This window comes from Camelina sativa, chromosome 12 (genome assembly GCF_030686135.1).
Source record: "Camelina sativa cultivar CO46 ecotype springtype chromosome 12, ASM3068613v1".
NCBI lineage: Eukaryota > Viridiplantae > Streptophyta > Magnoliopsida > Brassicales > Brassicaceae > Camelina > Camelina sativa.
The window spans coordinates 34,740,531-34,759,531 of NC_141891.1; the positions used below are offsets into that span (position 1 = coordinate 34,740,531).

The 19,001-nt window shown below is 37.8% G+C and overlaps 2 protein-coding genes across 3 annotated transcripts; both read right to left on the reverse strand.

The window, feature by feature from the left end:
• Positions 1 to 1,774: 1,774 nt before the first annotated feature.
• LOC104734050 (FBD-associated F-box protein At5g38590-like) lies at positions 1,775 to 10,518 on the reverse strand. 2 transcript variants are annotated; one of them, XM_087478027.1, is made up of 5 exons: positions 9,991 to 10,518; positions 4,207 to 4,233; positions 2,681 to 2,950; positions 2,459 to 2,605; positions 2,026 to 2,364 (listed from the first exon to the last, which is right to left on the reverse strand). In XM_087478027.1, exons 1-5 carry the CDS (start codon positions 10,516 to 10,518, stop codon positions 2,077 to 2,079), a joined length of 1,260 nt encoding a protein of 419 aa, XP_087334153.1. In that variant the 3' UTR covers positions 2,026 to 2,076. The 2 variants fall into 2 exon arrangements, with proteins under 2 accessions (XP_087334154.1, XP_087334153.1); XM_087478028.1 differs by lacking the exons at positions 4,207 to 4,233; positions 9,991 to 10,518 and adding an exon at positions 3,273 to 3,341 and having other exon boundaries at positions 1,775 to 2,364; positions 2,681 to 2,982.
• Positions 10,519 to 13,360: 2,842 nt separating this feature from the next.
• LOC104734049 (FBD-associated F-box protein At5g38590-like) lies at positions 13,361 to 15,228 on the reverse strand. Its single transcript, XM_087479942.1, has 4 exons — positions 14,999 to 15,228; positions 13,975 to 14,572; positions 13,742 to 13,888; positions 13,361 to 13,663 (listed from the first exon to the last, which is right to left on the reverse strand). Exons 1-4 carry the CDS (start codon positions 15,226 to 15,228, stop codon positions 13,361 to 13,363), a joined length of 1,278 nt encoding a protein of 425 aa, XP_087336068.1.
• Positions 15,229 to 19,001: the final 3,773 nt, after the last annotated feature.

Here is a 19,001-nt window from a genome sequence, read left to right on the forward strand (position 1 = left end):
CTTCACCCACTAGATCTTGCCGTACAAGCTGAGATCTCGTCTCCACACCCATCGTTCCGAGGTTCGACTTCGCTTTGATACCAATGATAACGTTTAGTCAAAACATGCTTTCAACGGTAACAAAGAGAGGAAAACAGAGGAAAATGCAGAGTTGATTATTCAATAAGAAACCGATACAACTGAAACAACGTTCACGAAGGAACGCATAATCACTTCTCACCTGCAGAGTCTCGGAAGAGAATCTCCAGCAAACGATGAGGGAAGAAAGTTCTAGAAAGTACTAAAAGATTTACAACTCACAAAAATGCATAAAAAGATAAACATGAGCTAACACTGCTCTTATACTGCCACCACATTAACAGTGTTAACCTCTTATTCCGTTATCTGACGTTGACAGTGCCACCTGCACATTGCCAGCTTTATTATTCCTTCTTCACGCGCTGAACACACTTCACACACCCTTATCCAAAGCAAATACTTCTTTGTCCTATGTCATGTGAACCACGTGCTTGAATTGCCTCTTTTGCTATATCACTAAGGTGAGGGTGGTTACCACTGGATGGTGTTTACGAATATGCAGTAAACTCTTTTTTTATTTACTCTTCAATAGTTACTGAGTATAGGCTTAAGAATTTTTATGTTGTAGAACTGTCTATGATGTGTCGCATTATCTGGATTAGAGATATGCAGAACTTGCTTTGGATCTTTTGATGGAATCTTCAGTTTTTTTATATTAGATTATGCTTTTAAACTCTCTTTATCGGAACTGGTTTGGTATGTTGAGTCTATTTGAAACTTTGAATTCGTCCGTATTATATTAATCAATGTAATGCTTGATGGTGATTTAGATTTTCATTGAAGATGGTACTATGAGCTTGAATGTATTTTAAGTATAGTCTTATAAGGGCATTACCAAGTGTGGTTTAGATTAGAAGAGTCATCTATGGATTTTAACTATAAGAGAAATAAAGGAAGTTTTCCGATCATAAAAATACCAATATCCATATATAACTTGTATCAGGTGAAAGAGTTAATATAAAAGAACAGAGGAATCAACTAATGTATATAACTTCACTGAAATAACGAAAGAAGAGATTGGGATTTCTATTTCAGGGAGGTGTATAGACTTTAGCATTCTCGCTCGTCATCAATGACGAAGTGATCTAAACCATTTTGGAATGAACATCTCATAACCCTCTTCTAGGATGGGAAGACATACTCAGTTGAAGTTGGTCATGATGTTGTCTGGGAAAAGATCTATATGCTCTTCCATCATCCATCCTATGGTTAAGGTTAATGTCCGTATGGTGAATATATTCATATAACTCAAGTGTACAATGCAAAAAATATGAACGAATGGATCTAACATCGGAGATTACAACCCTTTAAAAATAAAAATTAAACACAAATACAATTGTGAATCATAAACAAACTTACACATTAACATAGAAATCACAAACCAATATATACATATAATCATTTTCACTTTATCTTCTAAACGAGAGAAGAGAAAAAAATGTTACTATCTTTACTCAACGTGTTAGACTATCCTCATCAGTAAAAAATCCACAAATAAAATAAATTAATATTTTAATTGTTTGATTATATTTAATTTTTTAAAGAAAGTTGAACCAGTATTAATGCAAGAAACGTTTCAAATGTTTCTTGATGAAGAAACGTTTCTCTCCTCTCTCATAACTTTTCATTACTTTTTGATTTTTTTTATTGTAAAAGTTTCTAATAAGAAACACCAATGTTTAATACAACATTGAAATATATCAAATAAATATTAACTATATTATTTGGTTCCAAACAACATAAAAAATAATGATTTCATAAATTACAAAGTCAAATTACATGAAAACAAACTTTTAAAAACAATCTTATGTCGTAGTGCGGGTACAGCCTTAGTGCAAATTAAAAGAGAAACCATCCAAGTATGGTCGAAGAAAAAGACAATCTTTATGTCCAAAAGACGTCCAGTAATTGCATGGATACCGTAGTTGTAGATATCTTGTTCGTAAACATAGAAACGCCATATATATATAAAGCAATATCACACACCTCAATATGATCCTAGTCCTCAACAAATATACTTAGTTGGCATGTACTTGAAGCTCGGGGAGAAAGTGTCAAATCCTCGATGATCATCTCGGAGTGTGGAACATAATTCGTTTTTAAAGCCAAGAATGTTGCCGTCTTTAAGTGACAAGCGTTTTTCAAGATATACAGCGCAATATCTCTATCTCGTGGTCTTCCAACGTATCGTGACCACTTAAACGTTTGTAGACTCGACAACAAGCATTCAGGAACAGAATTCGGTAGATTACAGGAAACCATACCATTGAGGTTATCCCAATGATCCTGAGACGACCAAGAGTACAACAGTTAGATTAATCATAACCATACTGGACAATTGGACATCACAAACAAAGAATAGCATATCAAAGAAACTTACTATATCCAGTTCTACCGAGATGTCTAATACTCGTAACTTAGGAGAATTTTTGAGCAATTTGCCAAGGAGATTCAACAAATCATGTTTCTTCACACACAGGTTCAGATGTTCAAGTTGGTTGAAAACAAAACCATCACCATACTCATCCTGCCCAAAATATGAAAATTGTCAACAAAAGATTCTATAAATGAGACTGAATATAGCTAAATGGAAACTAATTACCTTTGAACAACATATTGTAAGACGCTTGACAGATGCGAATGACCCAAGAATAAGATTCTTGGGATAAAAGGGTCGAACATCGACATATGCTTCCCGCAGCTTAGGCATCTTCTTAATTAAAGAGTAGTGGTGTCCCTTATAAGTCCAGTCCACTAGTTTCAAATACTCCAAAGAAGGAGTATCTATCTCATACCCATCTAAATTACGATTACCATTTAAAAAGAGAGATAAACTCTGCAAAGATGGGATGATTATAGTGAACTCTCTCAACTCGAGTTTTTTCCAAAGTTGCACAGATAGATCTGTTAGGAGCGCAAAAATCGAATTGAAAAAATATGCGAATTATATTTAAATTAACAAAATCAGAAACGAATTACAACAGCATAATATAAAGCAGTAAATAAATTACGGAGGCGAGATATGATATCTCTTTCCTTAATTCAATAAATCGGCCGTAAGTGCTTTCGGACAATCACGATTTATGAATCCCAGGATACAACCGATCACGAACTATTACCGTAGCACACCAGTAATAGAACTCAAGCGAACAGATCTACGTTATACTCTCGAGACTACTAAACTAAGAACTTACTTGGACTAAGCAAGAGAGAGGGAGAGAGAGATCTTCAGAGGAAGGAGTGTTTATGTTTTTTGTGTGTGTAAAATAATGAGAGGTTATGCCTCTATATATAGTGGAAGGAGGGAGCTCTCAAGAAAATATTCAGTGAATATTCTCGGAGTGCTGCCCAAGTTTGCTTGGAGTTCACACCAAGTCTTTCCATAAAATTAAATGAGCCTACAGCAGTCTCAAGAGCCAAAAACCCCAAAAACCCAAAAGCCCAAGAGACCACAGCCCGCGTCCGATACCAGCCCGGCCCGGCCCGCCCCGCGTCCGGCCCGTCCCGCATCCGTGCTCGGCCCGGTTCGGTTCAGTTCGCGTGTGGGAACCTTCCCTCTTCATTCTACACACTTTTGAAACTAGAAGAGTGTAAAACTATATATATATGAGTGAAAAATCAATCATATTTCCGATGTGGGATATTTCCCAAACCATCCCAAGTAGCTCACTTCACACTCTTATTTCTTATTTAAATCAACTCCGTTTTGGACGTATGAGTATACTATCTTGTTGTACTCGTTACCAGCTTTCCATTGCACTATTTACCAGACAATTCCGATCAGCCATTTGGCCGGAATTTGGCCGGAAAGTCACCGGAAAGTCATTGTCCCAAAACCTGCAATTTTCTGAAACTTGTTTCTGAAAATTCAGTTCCAACAATCCCCCACATGAATAGAAATAAGTCTAAACATATGACGACATAACTAACCCTATAGACTGACACTACTAGCTAAACTAGATAGACCTTCGAGAGTATATGCGAAAACTAACTGTATCTGAGTTGGTGGCGTTTTTCAACCTTGAACCGACTCATTGTTATACCTGTCGAGTTTACTCGGCCAGATGGTGAACATGATGTCTTGAACCATCCGGATTTGTATGTAAACTTAGACAGCAGGCATAACACAGCTTCGTTTTCTCGTAGAACGAGGTTCTCTATTGTGTTCATTGTGGCCTTGAACATGCCTGGTTAATCATGAGTGAACTTGGAGAGTATAGCCTCATATAATCTCCTAGAAACGGCCCCATTTCACACTCACAAGGTGATTTATATAAGCTGCTTGTATTTAAAGAAATATCCTGTAATTATTTCAAATATTTTACAAAGCTACATTTCAAATCATTAAAAGCATATGCTTAACCTCTAACATACAGGAAGCACTTTACATCACTCTAGGAACTGGGAAAAGACAAAAGTCTTATAGTGCTTGTAGCAGATTCTGCTTGATTTAGTTGTCCCTTTGAACGTAGGTCATGGGGTCTCCAATCTGAGTAGGTGGGGTTACCATCAAACATCCTCTTATGTCATAGGCTTTAAACCCATTCCTCTTGATGATTTTATAACTTGATCTCGCGCCAAACCTTTTGTAAATGGATCCGCTAGGTTTTCTTTCGTATTGATGTAATCAATCGTAACTACACCAGTTGAGATAAGTTGTCTAACAGTTTTATGTCTCCGTCTGATGTGACGAGATTTGCCATTGTAATGGGTATTCCTTGCCCTGCCCAAAGCCGATTCGCTATCACAGTGTACACGTATTGTAGGCACAGGATTCCCCCACATTGGGATGTCTTCCAAGAAATTATGAAGTGATTCAGCTTCTGACATAGCTATCTCCAAAGCTATAAATTCAGATTCCATAGTTGATTTAGCTGCCAGAGTTTGTTTGGAAGACTTCCAGGACACTGCTGCACCTCCAAGTGTAAAAACATATCCACTTGTGGATTTTGAGTTTCTCGAGTCTGCGATCCAGTTGGCATCAATGTAACCTTCCAAAACTTCAGGTTCTCTACCATAGTGCAAGCCATGATCTTTGGTATAACGTACATAATCCAAAACTCTAGCTATAGCCATCCAATGCTTATGTCCTGGATTACTTGTGTAGCGACTAAGTACATTTACAGAGTGCGCTAAATCCGGTCTTGTACAGTTTGTCAAGTACATTAGACTGCCAATTACTCTTGCATACTCCACCTGCAGCACAGGTTCACCAGAATTTTTGGTCAAGTGAATTTGAGGATCCTCTCGAGTTTTTGCAGTCCCATTTGAGTAATGCTTGAATCTATCAAGCACTTTTTCAGCATAGTGGGTTTGAGACAAGATAAGGCCCTCATCAGTTCTGATGATTTTTATCCCCAAAATTACATCTGCTAAACCCAAGTCCTTCATGTCAAAATTTCTTTTGAGCATGTTTTTCGTTTGAGTTATGATGTCTTTGTTGCTGCCAATAATAAGCATATCATCTACATATAAGCATAACAAAATGTACCCTGATGGAGTAGTTTTGTAGTATATGCATTTGTCACATTCATTAATGCGAAAACCATTAGACATCATCATACTGTCAAACTTCTCATGCCACTGCTTAGGAGCCTGTTTGAGTCCATATAATGACTTCACAAGTTTACACACTTTGTGTTCTTGTCCTGGAATAACAAATCCCTCATGTTGTTTCATGTAGATTTCCTCTTCTAAATCTCCATGAAGAAAAGCAGTTTTTACATCCATTTGATGGATTTCAAGTTTTCTCAAGGCTGCAATACCTATGAGCATCCTGATCGAAGATAGTCTTGTTACCGGTGAATAGGTATCAAAGAAATCTAAGCCTTCTTTTTGCCGAAATCCTTGCACTACAAGCCTAGCCTTGTACCGTTCAATATCGCCATTTGGTTTTCGTTTTATCGTAAAAATCCATTTACATCCCAAAGGCTTAAATCCTTGTGGTAGATCTGCCATCTCGTAAGTATGATGTTGCATGATAGAGTCTATTTCAGTTTTGACTGCTTCCTTCCAATAAGGTGCATCAGGTGTAGACATAGCTTCTGCGTATGTTCTTGGTAGATTTTCAGCTAGAAATGCCATCATCAGAAAATCATCACCAAACGATTTACTTTTGCGAGCTCGTTTGCTTCTTCTAGGTTCCAGTTCTGATTCTACAGAAGTAGTACTCAAAGTATTGCCAGCTTCCAAAGTCGCTGCATCTCGTTGTTCACGAGTCCGTTTTTGAGTTTTCCTACAGGGAAAAATGTCTTCAAAAAATGAAACATTTCTTGACTCCATAACTGTATTCACATGGATATCTGGAATATCTGATTTATGAACCAGAAATCGATATGCACTACTGTTATGTGCATATCCGATGAAGATACAGTCTACGGTCTTAGGCCCAATTGTGACCTTTTTAGGAGGTGGTACAACCACTTTTGCTAGACACCCCCACACTTTGAGGTATTTGTACGAAGGTATTGTACCTTTCCAAAGCTCATATGGTGACTTGCCAGTAACCTTATGCGGTATCCTGTTGAGGATGTAATTAGTGGTAAGCAAAGCTTCCCCCCACATATTCTGGGCTAACCCAGATTCCTGCAACAACGCATTCATTATCTCTTTCAGAGTTCGATTCTTTCGTTCCGCTACTCCGTTAGATTCTGGCGAGTAGGGAGCGGTTGTCTGATGTATAATGCCTTTTTCTCTGCAAAATGCATTGAACGGCTCATTATATTCTCCTCCTCTATCACTTCGAACTACTTTTATAGTTTTCTGAAGCTGATTTTCTACTTCGAGGGTGAACTCTTTGAATTTTTCCAGTGCTTCATCTTTGCTATGCAAGAGATATACATAGCAATATCTTGTGCAATCATCAATGAAGGTAACAAAGTATTTCTTACCACCTCTAGTTTGCACATACTTTAAATCACATAAGTCTGTGTGAATTAAACCTAGATGTTCGGTTGTTCTTTCAAAGCGTGGTGAGGGAGTTTTAGTGAATTTGGCCTGTACGCACACTTCACATTTTTCTTGGTTAGTTTTGAATTTCGCATTGTTTTGTAATTGACATGTCCTAAACGTTCATGCCAAGTAGTAAACGACTCAACCAAGTAAGCAATAGGGGTTTCTTTCATTTCAGCAACAGAAGCAGAAGCTACAATTTTTGGATGGACTGTCGTTACAGACATTTTGATCAGTCCACCCTTAACAAAACCCTTTCCCAAATACATCCCATTTTTCTTAAGAACTAACTTATCAGCCTCAAAATTGATGGAAAAACCATACTTGCTTAACACTGTTCCAGAGATGAGATTATTCCGCATATCAGGTACGTGCTTCACGTTCTGGAGGGTGAGCTCACGATCAGAAGTTAGCTTCATAACCACTTTGCCTTTACCTTCAATCTTGGACACCGCCGTGTTGCCCATAAAAAGCTGCTCATTTGACTTGTTCTGCACATAGGTGGTGAACATGGTCCTATCAGAGCATATGTTTGTGGTAGCACCAGTGTCGTAGTACCACTCCACTGGGTTGTCTTCCACCATGTTACATTCAGTAACCACCGCAACCATGTCTTCTTCAGTTAGGTTTGCTTGCAACTTAAGATCTTTTGCTTTGCTTTTGCAAACATCAGCCTTGTGTCCAATCTTACCACAATGATGACACTTCCCTTTGAACTTCCTCTCAAGGTTGCTCTTCCTGAAGTTTGGTAGTTTGGTCCCAAAACACCTTCAATGGTTTATGAGGAATAGAGATCCCTTTACCCTTGCCTTTAAACTTGGCCTTATGCTCAGCTACATGAACATCATGCCCTTGGCTTTGAGCATCCGAATGAGCTCCACGATTGTTGTCCTCAACTCTCAACCGACGGATGAGATCATCAAGAGACATTGCCTTACGCTTGAAGTTAAGGTAATGCTTGAAATTCGACCAGCCTGGTGGTAGCTTCTCGATTAGGCAATTCGTCTTGAAGACATTGCATATCGACATCCCTTCCAAATCTCCTGAAAGATGCGTTGAAGAGCTTCCACTTGTTCCATAATTGGTTTGGAATCCACCATTTTGAAATTCAGGAACTTCGTAGTTGAGAATTTCTGCATCCCAGACTCATCAGTCTTGTACTTGGTCTCCAAAGCTAGCCACAATGCTTTTGAAGTCTTGTACATACTGTAGAGGTCATACAGATCATTGACCAAACGGTTCAGAATCTGACCTTTTTGCAACAGTAGTCTCCTTGAGCCCAACTATCCATACTTCCAACCACATACACGTCAGTGTCACCTTGTGGAAGCATTGGTGGATCCTCTGTGAGGTACCTTTCCATGTTCATGCTGGCCAAGTAGTAGCGCATCTTGTTTTGCCACGTTTTGAACCCAGCTTTGCCATCAAACTTATATGGCATCATCCCTTGGGAAGCCGAAGGTGGTATCCCCATGTGGGTTGATCCATTACCGAACAGATTTCGGCGCACGTTTTCCATACCCGAATCAGTAAGCTTCGTCTTTTCAAGTTCTTTAGCAAGGCGTAAAGCCAACTCCGCAGGAGTTTCAACAGGGGTTGCAGGAACCCTATCACCGTCAACGTTGTTGGTGTTGTCTCCAGACATTTTTCTGTTTCACAATAAACAGATCTGATTAATATATTAATCAAACAATTCAAGTAATTAAATTACACTGAATTAGTTTTGCAAACTCGCTTAACAAGCGTTTGCAGAAACTTGTTTCACAAACTCACTCAATTGAGCGTTCGTGGAAACCAAAGAGAGTAGAGAAGAAATAATTAAAGTAAAAGCGTTCTTCAAAAATTTTCCGCGTAGGCAACGAAAGATGAAAGCAGAAACCGTTTTTCATAAGATTTTGAAATCGTTTTTAAAATAAATAAAAAATTCGAAAAATTCTCAATCTGTTTAAAGCGATAAGCAGAAAGCGGATTTATTGAATTAAGACTGTTAGGAGCGCAAAAATCGAATTGAGAAAATATGCGAATTATATTTAAATTAACGAAATCAGAAACGAATTACAACAGCATAATATAAAGCACTAAATAAATCACGGAGGCGAGATATGATATCTCTTTCCTTAATTCAATAAATCGGCCGTAAGTGCTTTCGGACAATCACGATTTATGAATCCCAGGATACAACCGATCACGAACTATTACCGTAGCACACCAGTAATAGAACTCAAGCGAACAGATCTACGTTATACTCTCGAGACTACTAAACTAAGAACTTACTTGGACTAAGCAAGAGAGAGGGAGAGAGAGATCTTCAGAGGAAGGAGTGTTTATGTTTTTTGTGTGTGTAAAATAATGAGAGGTTATGCCTCTATATATAGTGGAAGGAGGGAGCTCACAAGAAAATATTCAGTGAATATTCTCGGAGTGCTGCCCAAGTTTGCTTGGAGTTCACACCAAGTCTTTCCAAAAAAATAAATGAGCCTACAGCAGTCTCAAGAGCCAAAAAGCCCAAAAACCCAAAAGCCCAAGAGACCACAGCCCGCGTCCGAGACCAGCCCGGCCCGACCCGCCCCGCATCCGGCCCGTCCCGCATCCGTGCTCGGCCCGGTTCGGTTCGGTTCGCGTGTGGGAACCTTCCCTCTTTCTTCTACACACTTTTGAAACTAGAAGAGTGTAAAACTATATATATATATGAGTGAAAAATCAATCATATTTCCGATGTGGGATATTTCCCAAACCATCCCAAGTAGCTCACTTCACACTCTTATTTCTCATTCAAATCAACTCCGTTTTGGACGTATGAGTATACCATCTTGTAGTACTCGTTACCAGCTTTCCATTGCACTATCGACCAGACAATTCCGATCAGCCATTTGGCCGGAATTTGGCCGGAAAGTCACCGAAAAGTCATTGTCCCAAAACGTGCAATTTTCTGAAACTTGTTTTTGAAAATCCAGTTCCAACAAGATCTTCAAGAACAGGACAACCAGATAGAATCTGTTGAAGAGATTTTCCATCTACGAGTTCCACACTTTCAAGTTGCAAGGTTTTGAGAGAGGGAAGACAAACCGTGGAGGGAACATCCATGACAGTCATGTAACGGAGTTTCAAGGTCACGAGCGATTTGCAACTTAAAAAGCTACTCGGTATTATGTTTTTATTCTTTGTACGGTATACAATCTCCAGCTCACGTACAGAGCGAGAAACCGCGACTTCAACCCATCGTTTGACATCTTCAGGTTTAACATATAAGTAACAATCTACATGGAGACGTAATACTTCTATGACTGGAGCTCTGTGTAATGGCAACTTCCTATTGATAAAATCCCTAACTCGAGTTTGCGAAGGACAAATAAACTCGAGTTTAGGCAACAACATCCAAAGAAACTCCCATCGTTTAGACAAAACAGCAGTTGATACAGCAACTTTTGTTGGCACAAACAATAAAATCTTCACGAGCAAGTCATCAGGCAATCCATTGATGTTGTCCATTACAAATTCACGTCACTGTTATAGAAAAAAAAGAACATCATTAAAGTATTTGTCTTTATCCAAGATTTAAGCTTACGAATTACTAAAGAAAATAAAAGACAGCCACACGCATAGGAACAGAACAAAACCTTAGAAGAAAAACCTGTAGAGTAAACTTGATCACCTTTTCTGCAAAGCTACCATCAAACCAATTTAGGTAATGTTATATATAATTTGATGATTAGCGAAAGGTTTCGAAAACCCTAATGATCCAAACCTTTTTGTGGGCCGGGCTTCATATATATGAAACTCTTTTTACATTTTATAATAGTGGGCTGGCGATGGTGATGATGACAAAAGAAGAGTTCCATTACGATTTCTTTTATTACTGAACGCATTGGAAGGAAGTGTGGTTTACTAGGGCTATTTTTTAATAAAAATAAAATATTATTTGGTTTCTAGATTAACTATATATAAAACTAATATTTAATTTGTATTTTTTAATATGTACAACCTTATATATATATATATATATATATATTATATTAATTAGTGTAGAAAGTATTTTGTTTGAGGTTTATTGTTTTATATTATAGGAACTATAATAACATACAATTAAATAAGTAGTGATTTATAGAAGAAAAATACTGTGTGTGTTTATAGAATTAATTCTTATTGTTTTGTAAAATTAGAAACTTAATATTAATTAAATTAATGATAAACTTAATACTTAATATTAAAGGAAGTGGTTCCTATTGTTTTGGACATTTTATTAGGATGAGAAATCTTGTTTTCCAAAATTGAAATTTAAAATTAATTAATTAAATTAAAAAAATAATAATAATTAATACCAATGGCATGCTTGTAAATAAGTATGAACTTCAGAATTTGTTTCATAAATATCTCCAAAAATATATATATATAGATTTCTATTCGCTAACATATCTAAAAGAATGAGTGATTTTTTTCTATTCTTTTCATGAACACTTCTAAAGGAGTTATATGATTCACTAGCTACATAATCTTGTTTACTGTTTCTGATAAGAATGGATCTAGTAGCCAAAAGTGGGTAGAAAAACCTCATTGCATCCGGGAGCTTGTGGTCGAGTGGTAGGGAGCGAGACTGGGACGTTACAGCGTTTCAGGTTCGATTCTCCTGCTGCGCGAAACTGGGCTTGACTGGTTCAAATGCTGCGGTTGCGGTTGCGGTTGCGGAAGATTGCGGAAGCGGACGATTGCGGTTTCAAGCGTTATTAAGCGTTTTGAACGACTGGTTTAGCGATTTAAAATTGATGCGTTTGCGGAAGGTTTACGACTGGTTAACCAGCGGGTGCAATAGCGGTTGGAATATAAATAAATGTGATATATAATTATATAAATGTTTTAAAATATCAAAAACTTTATTAATCTTAATTTATAATTAAAATTCATTAAAAATACTAAAATAATTATTTAAAAAACAAATAAATTTCATAGTAAAATAATTATTACTTTATGCATTTGACTTTTTACCAAAACTTTAATCAAGTAATTTGATAAATGACTAAACATATGTTTTAGATCGTATATCTTCTTTCTTAAATCTCACACACTCAATAAGTTCTATGGAGCAGTATTTGCATCAGTAGTAATGATCAAGCGAGAGTTGAAAAGAGTCACTCGTGATTTGTTTTTATATTTTTCACAAATAATCTTATTTTCTTAAATTTCTGATGAAATGTTATATTTATTTAGATTTTTTTGAACTTATGTGCAAATTTACTTCAAGTTTTCCGGGTTATTGTTAATTGAAATCTTATTTTCTTCCAATTGTTTATTTTTAATATTTTCAATCGTATCCGTAGTTCAATTTCTTCCATCATTAATGAATAAAATAATTAGGTAAAAGATATATATAAAAATATTTCATTATCATTGCTTTATTTCAAGTTTTTTCAAAAAAAAAAAAAAATCCAAACGCAAACGCCCGCAACCGCAAACGCTTGCGGGAAACAGCTTTTAGAATTCAGTGGTTGGGAGCGATTGGGAGCGGCTGGGAGCGACTGGAAGCGGTTTGTGTGATTGGCACCAATCGCTAGCAACCGCTACCACCCGCAAACGCAGCGTTTGCGGGAGATAGCGGGAGAACCAGTCAACAAAGTCACATTTTCCTGGACACCTTTACATAGATATGGGCCTATCTAACGGCCCATTTGAATATCCAGAGAAAAGGTCTATCCATGGGCTACACCTCTCCAGAGATTAGTTTCGAGCCTTCCATAAGCCTGGGGATTTACTCTGAGTTAAAAAAAAAAAAAAAAAAAAAAAAAAAAAAAAAAAAAAACCTCATTGCAATAAGCTAATTGAAGTGTAGAACCTTGGGCAATATTCTTATCGCGATGCAACATGAAGCTCTAGATTGTCTAGAGTTTTTGGCAGGAGTTTGGAAATTGGAATGTCAATGCAGTCAGTACTTGAGTTACAGTACTTATATTTTCTCATGAAGATTGATTGTAGCATAGATTAAAGTAGGTTTCAGCACAAACGCAATAATCTATTCTTTCTTGGATAAGAGATAAAAAAAAAGAAATAAACCTTTTGTCGAAGACAAGTTTTCAGAGATGGAAGACAAGTTTTATAATATAACATGTAGTTTGGTGGGAAATTATTTAAATTCAAAAAGAGAAACCATCCAACAGAGCAAAAAAATAGGGTCAAAGAACATAGTCATCGACTGTTCATTTCATTAAAGAAATAGTTTTGGATTTCTTGTTCGTAACTTAATTATTTCATGGAAGATTCAGTCAATTTTCTTTGTTCCTAATTGAAAGATTTTTCAAAATTAAAATTTGGACACACGGTATAGATGGAAATTAGAATTATGTTACACAAACCACTTCAAGTCTTCAACAAATACGACTTGGCATTTAATTGAAGCTCGGGGAGAAAGTGCCAACTCCTTGATCATCTGAACGTTTGGAACAAAATGTTCGCTTCTATCGGCCAGGATTGTTGCCTTCTTCAAGTGACGAGCGTTTTTCAAGATATAAACCGCAATATCTCTATCTTGTGGTCTCCCAAAGTATCGTGACCAGTTGAAAATTTGTAGACTCGACAACAAGCATTCAGGAACAGGACTTGGTTGATTCCAACAAACCATACCATTACGCTCATCCATCCCATGATCCTAAGGCCAAGCAGAAGAATTAGATTAAAACCATGCATATTACGGTATCAGATAAACTAGTTTGTCAAAGAAACTTACTCCCACTATAGAGATGTCTAGTACTCGTAACTTGGGAGAATCCTTGAGCAAGTACTGGCCAAGAAGATTCGACGAATCCCTTTTGCACACACATAGGTTCAGATGCTCAAGCTGGTTGAAAACGACAAAACCAATACCATACACATCCTGCCCACATAATCATAACTATTAACAGAAGATTCTATAAATAAATGAGATTGACAACTTGGAGTTGATAAATGGAAGCTAATTACCTCTGAACATATTGTAAGATGGTTGACAGATGTGATTGATTCAATAACACTCTTGAGAAGAAAGTACCTAACATCGACATAGGCTTCCCTCAGCTTAGGCATATTTTGAATCAAAGAGTTGTGATTCAAATGATTACAATCCTCAAGTTTCAGATAGTTCAAAGAAGGAGTATCTATCACATACCCATCGAACAACCAATCATCAGGTATAAAGAGTGATAAGCTCAGCAAAGACGGGACGATAATAGTGAACTCTTCCATATTGTGATCTTTATAACAATGCACCGATAGATCTTCAAGAACAGGACAAATAGATAGAAGCTTTTGAAGAAGTTGTTCATCTACGAATTTCACACTTTCAAGTTGCAAAATTTTGAGAGAGGGGAGACAAGCCCTAGAGGGAATATCCATGAGAGTCGCCCATTTGAGTTTCAAGACCTCGAGCGATTTGCAGGTAAACAAGCTACTTGGGAATATGTTTTCATTCTCGGAACCATAAAAAATATCCAGCTCACGTACATTGCGAGAAACTGTGATTTCAATCCACCGTTTGATATCTTCAGGTTTACTGTCTCGTCTAGATAACTCAAGAAGCAAGCTTTCAGTGCCGGCTTAAACATATTACATGCCCCTAGGCAAACTAAAAAAAAATGCCCCTTAACCTATAGAAAAATTTACTGATTTTTTTTAGGTTTCTTTGGGTTCATATAATTTTGTTTTTGTATCTTTTTCTAGCTTATAATTTTTTTTTTGTGCCTATTTCTAGCTTACAAAGTTTTTTTTGTGTGCCTTTTAATTTACAAATTTTTTTTGTGCCCCTTTTTAGCTTACAAATTTTTTTTTTGTGTTTATCTTTTAGCTAATAATTTTTTTTTCTGTACTCCTTTCTAGCTTACAAAGTTTATTTTTTGTGCCTTTTTAACTTACAAATTTTTTTTTGTGCTCTTTATCTTATACATATATGCCCCTTTAATTTATGTACCTAGGGCAGTCGCACTGCCCGCCCTCCTAGTTAAGCCGGCACTGCAAGCTTTCTATGAATGGAGCTCTATGTAATGGCATGTTCTTGTTGATAAAATCCCCAAGTCCAGGCTTTGTTGTAACCATCTGAGAAGTGAACTCGAGTCTAGGCAACAACATCCAAAGAAACTCCCAACGCTTAGCCAAAATGCTACTGGACACAGCAACTTTTGTTGGAAGAAACGATAATATCTTCACCAGCACAGCATCAGGCAATCCACTGATTTTGTCCATAATCAAGATACTACAATCGACAGAGTTCTCTTTTGTCAATAAGACCATAAGACTAAAAAGGAGTTGTCTTTTAACCCAAGCAAACGAATTATTAACAAGGTAAAAAACAGGAACACAGAGGAACGGGTCAAAACCCCAAAAAAAAAGCTTAAACCCTAGAAAATAGAATCTAGGAACAAAAAATATTTTACTTATTTTAATGATATTTATTTTAATGTGATGTGAACAAAAATATAACAAAAAAGTATTAATAAGTCTTATTCACTAATATATTTAAAAGATAGTTATTTCCTTTTTGGGGGAAAAATTCAGAAAAGCATGAATTATCAAAAGTGATGAACAATACCATGAATATTGTTTGTGGTAAATTAAATGTCTAATTTTTATTGACATTCAAACAAATCACGAATTTTCATTGACTTTATCAGATAAGGCACAACATTTACAGAATAATTTAACAAACATTAAGTCGTTAAATTGATTTTTCAAATAAATCTTGAATTTATGTTTGACAAACTAATAGAATTCGCTAATGGACTAATCGAGCTGTCAAATTGTTTCATCAAATAATTTAATGGTGTGCCTTGGCAAAATTAATGATTTTTTTTAGATCAATTAGTAACGTTTAGTATAATTTATTTGGAAGTCAATAAAAATTAGACATCTAATTCAGCACAAGCAAAGTTCATACGGTTTCACCAGTTTCTGTAACTTCAAATTTTTTTCTTTTTTCTTTTTACATTTTTCCTTTTTTTTATATTCAGTATTATTCACTAGTTGGTGGCCAAACAAACCTTTTTGCAGTTAGTAGAAGCACAAACTGAAGTTGATTTCACCTCCACCATTAAAAAAAAAAATAAAGTAAATAAAGTTGAATTCTTTTTTTTTTGTCAACAAAAGATTAGCTCAGATGAGCCAATGCAGAGGGAAATTGTTTACATACAAAATAGTATGCGGAGATGTGCGCGCACAGCGTGCCAGGTGATCCGCTTTTACATTTGCAGTTCTAGGAATAAGAGATAAGGAAAAAGAAGAAAATTCTTCCCTGTCCATCGTGATGTCATCAAGATATGTGGAGAACGCCGGCCAGTCGTGTAGCGAAGACACCATCTTCACCAAATCAGTGTAGTATGAGTAAAATGCCACTTCGCGGTGATCATGTCCGATCATGCAGCGCATCGCCCAAATGAATGCCTCGACTTCAGCGTGTAGGGGGGAAAAACTTCTTCGAAAGTTAGTAGCTCCCATGTTTGGCGTCGGATCCTGAGACGTGGTACAAAACCAGCCAGCTCCTGCGAAATGGTCGCCGGACTTCCAAGAGCCATCAACGAAACAACGAAAGCCTGAAAAGAACATGGGAAGAGAAGTAGGTGGCCCCCAAAAACGAGAATCAACACCCATTGGCTGGACAATTGAATCCGCATCTTCACTCTCCTCCTGAGCCTGCTGCTAGGACAAAGCTTCACCTTCAGCTACCCGAACCACCTCCTCTGGCCTTTCTGTAATATTTTCAAAAACCTTTGCATTACGCGCTTTCCATAATTACCACAAAATCCTCGGGAAAGCTAACACATGGGATCCCTGGCTTTTGGGGTCCAAGAAATGATCCATATTAGCGTAAACAGACTCCACCGGAAAACAGTGTGATCCTACCGGTATCTGAGATAGAGCCCACACCTGATGCTGGTGGACAAAGAAACAAAACATGATTAACTGTTTCCTCCTCCGCACCACAACGTGAATAGCCCAAATCACACGCGATACCACGCCGCCGTAAATTCCTTGAAACAGGAATACACCCAGACAATACTTGCCACATAAAGTGGTGGAGTTTTGGTGGGCATCGGACCTTCCAAACACTAGCTAGGAGAGAGGTAATCTCTGGCCCGTCACCAAGCACCTTAAAAGGCCTAGAGATCGTCATACGTGCCGCATGATAACCAGACTTAACCGTATACCTCCCATTCTTCGTAAAATGCCAACAAAGAGAGTCCTCCTTCGGACCACTACCTAAGGGTGATGCTCCTATTAATGCAACATCAACAAGATCAAAATGCTAAGTGAGCACATCCATCCGCCACGAATTTGTCCTACTATCAATTAAGTGTGAAATTTTAAGAGAAGGGTCCTGAAGCGGGTCCTTACTGAGAGCTGGTCTCGGGGATTGAGCTGGTATCCAGGGATCGGTCCATATAGAAATAGACTCTCCAGATCCAACCCGTTTAATAAGTCCTTTATGTACCAGAGAGCGAGCTGAAATAATACTCCTCCACCCGTAAGAGGGAAAGTAAGAACGAATCGGTTCCATGGGATTCGAATTCCTATAATACCTACCTTTAAAAACCCTGGCAAACAAAGAATCCGGATAATTCATGAGCCTCCATAGTTGTTTTGCCAACAAAGCCGAATTAAAGTCATCAACATTCCAAAAACCTAACCCGCCCAGTTGTTTGGTACAACATAGTCTCTCCCATGCTAACCAATGCATACCACCCGTCCTACCATCCGCACTCCACCAAAAATTCGCCACAGCACTTGTGAGTTTGGATGTAATTGTTTTTGGTAGCCGAAAACAAGACATCACAAACGTCGGGACCGCAGTTGCGATAGATTTGATCATCACCTCCTTTCCCCCTTTAGAAAGCAGTTTCACTGACCAACCAGTCGTATGTCCCTGTAGTCTTTCCCGGACACACGAAAAGACCTTTGTTTTAGACCCACCTAAACTCTCTGGCAGCCCTAGGTAGGAACCCATGCCTCCCAAATTTGTTATGCCAAGGATCCCTTAGAGTTCCATTTTTGTAGTTTCCGCAACTTTATGACCAAACTGAATAGAAGAGTTCGCAAAATTGATCTGCTGACCCGAGGCAGCCTCATATTTCCGTAAAATACTCAAAATGACCTCACATTGTTCCTTGGTGACCTTACAAAAGAATAAACTATCATCGGCAAATAAAAGATGTGTGATTGGCGGGCATTGATTCACCACCTTGATCCCTGTAATTAGTTTATTCTCCTCCGCTTTCCGAATATTGGCAATTAAAGCCTCTGTGCATAAGATAAACAGATAAGGAGATAGGGGATCCCCCTGTCGTAAACCCCTTTCCGGAATAATCAAACCATTAGGTTGACCATTTAGGAGCACTTTATACTCAACTGAGCTAACACAAAACATAATCCATCCTATCCATCTTGCATCAAAACCCATTTTGTAGAGTAGCTTTTCAATAAACCCCCACTCGACCCGGTCGTAAGCCTTGCTCATATCCGTTTTTATTGCCATAAACTTCCCTTTACATGACGGATTAGTCCTAGCCCGTGAAACATTTCCTGAACAATCAGAATGTTATCTTAAATGAGACGGCCCGAAACAAAGCCGATTGAGTTTCCGAAATTAGTCCTGGTAAAATCTTCTTAAGCCGTTGACACATGATCTTAGAAATAATTTTATACCCCACATTGCACAAACTAATTGGGCGCAGCTCTGTCATCCGGGTTGGCTTTGCCACCTTCGGGATGAGACAGATGTGCGTAGTATCTAAACCTCTATCAAACACGCCCTCCTCGAAGAAACCATTAACTAACGAGACAAGGTCTCCCTTTACAACCTGCCACACCTTTTGGTAAAACAAAGCGGTCATCCCATCCGGGCCAGGAGCCTTATCCGGATGCATCATAAATAAAGCCGCATGAACCTCTGCCTCTGTAACCGGGGCCGTTAACTGAGTATTGACCTCGTCTGTGATGACTGTGCGTACCTCACATAAGACCTC

Excerpts from the sequence above, each read along its gene's own strand:
- LOC104734050 (XM_087478027.1), bottom strand. The coding sequence starts at position 10,518 with ATGGACAACATCAATGGATTGCCTGATGACTTGCTCGTGAAGATTTTA. Across the intron at positions 2,951-4,206 it reads TTCTACGAGAAAACGAAGCT|TTGAGAGAGTTCACTATAAT; the intron begins GTGTTATGCCTG and ends AAAAAACTCGAG. Across the intron at positions 2,606-2,680 it reads TTACAATATGTTGTTCAAAG|GATGAGTATGGTGATGGTTT; the intron begins GTAATTAGTTTC and ends TATTTTGGGCAG.
- LOC104734049 (XM_087479942.1), bottom strand. The coding sequence starts at position 15,228 with ATGGACAAAATCAGTGGATTGCCTGATGCTGTGCTGGTGAAGATATTA. Across the intron at positions 14,573-14,998 it reads CCATTCATAGAAAGCTTGCA|CTTGCTTCTTGAGTTATCTA; the intron begins GTGCCGGCTTAA and ends CGGCACTGAAAG. Across the intron at positions 13,664-13,741 it reads TAGACATCTCTATAGTGGGA|GATCATGGGATGGATGAGCG; the intron begins GTAAGTTTCTTT and ends GCTTGGCCTTAG.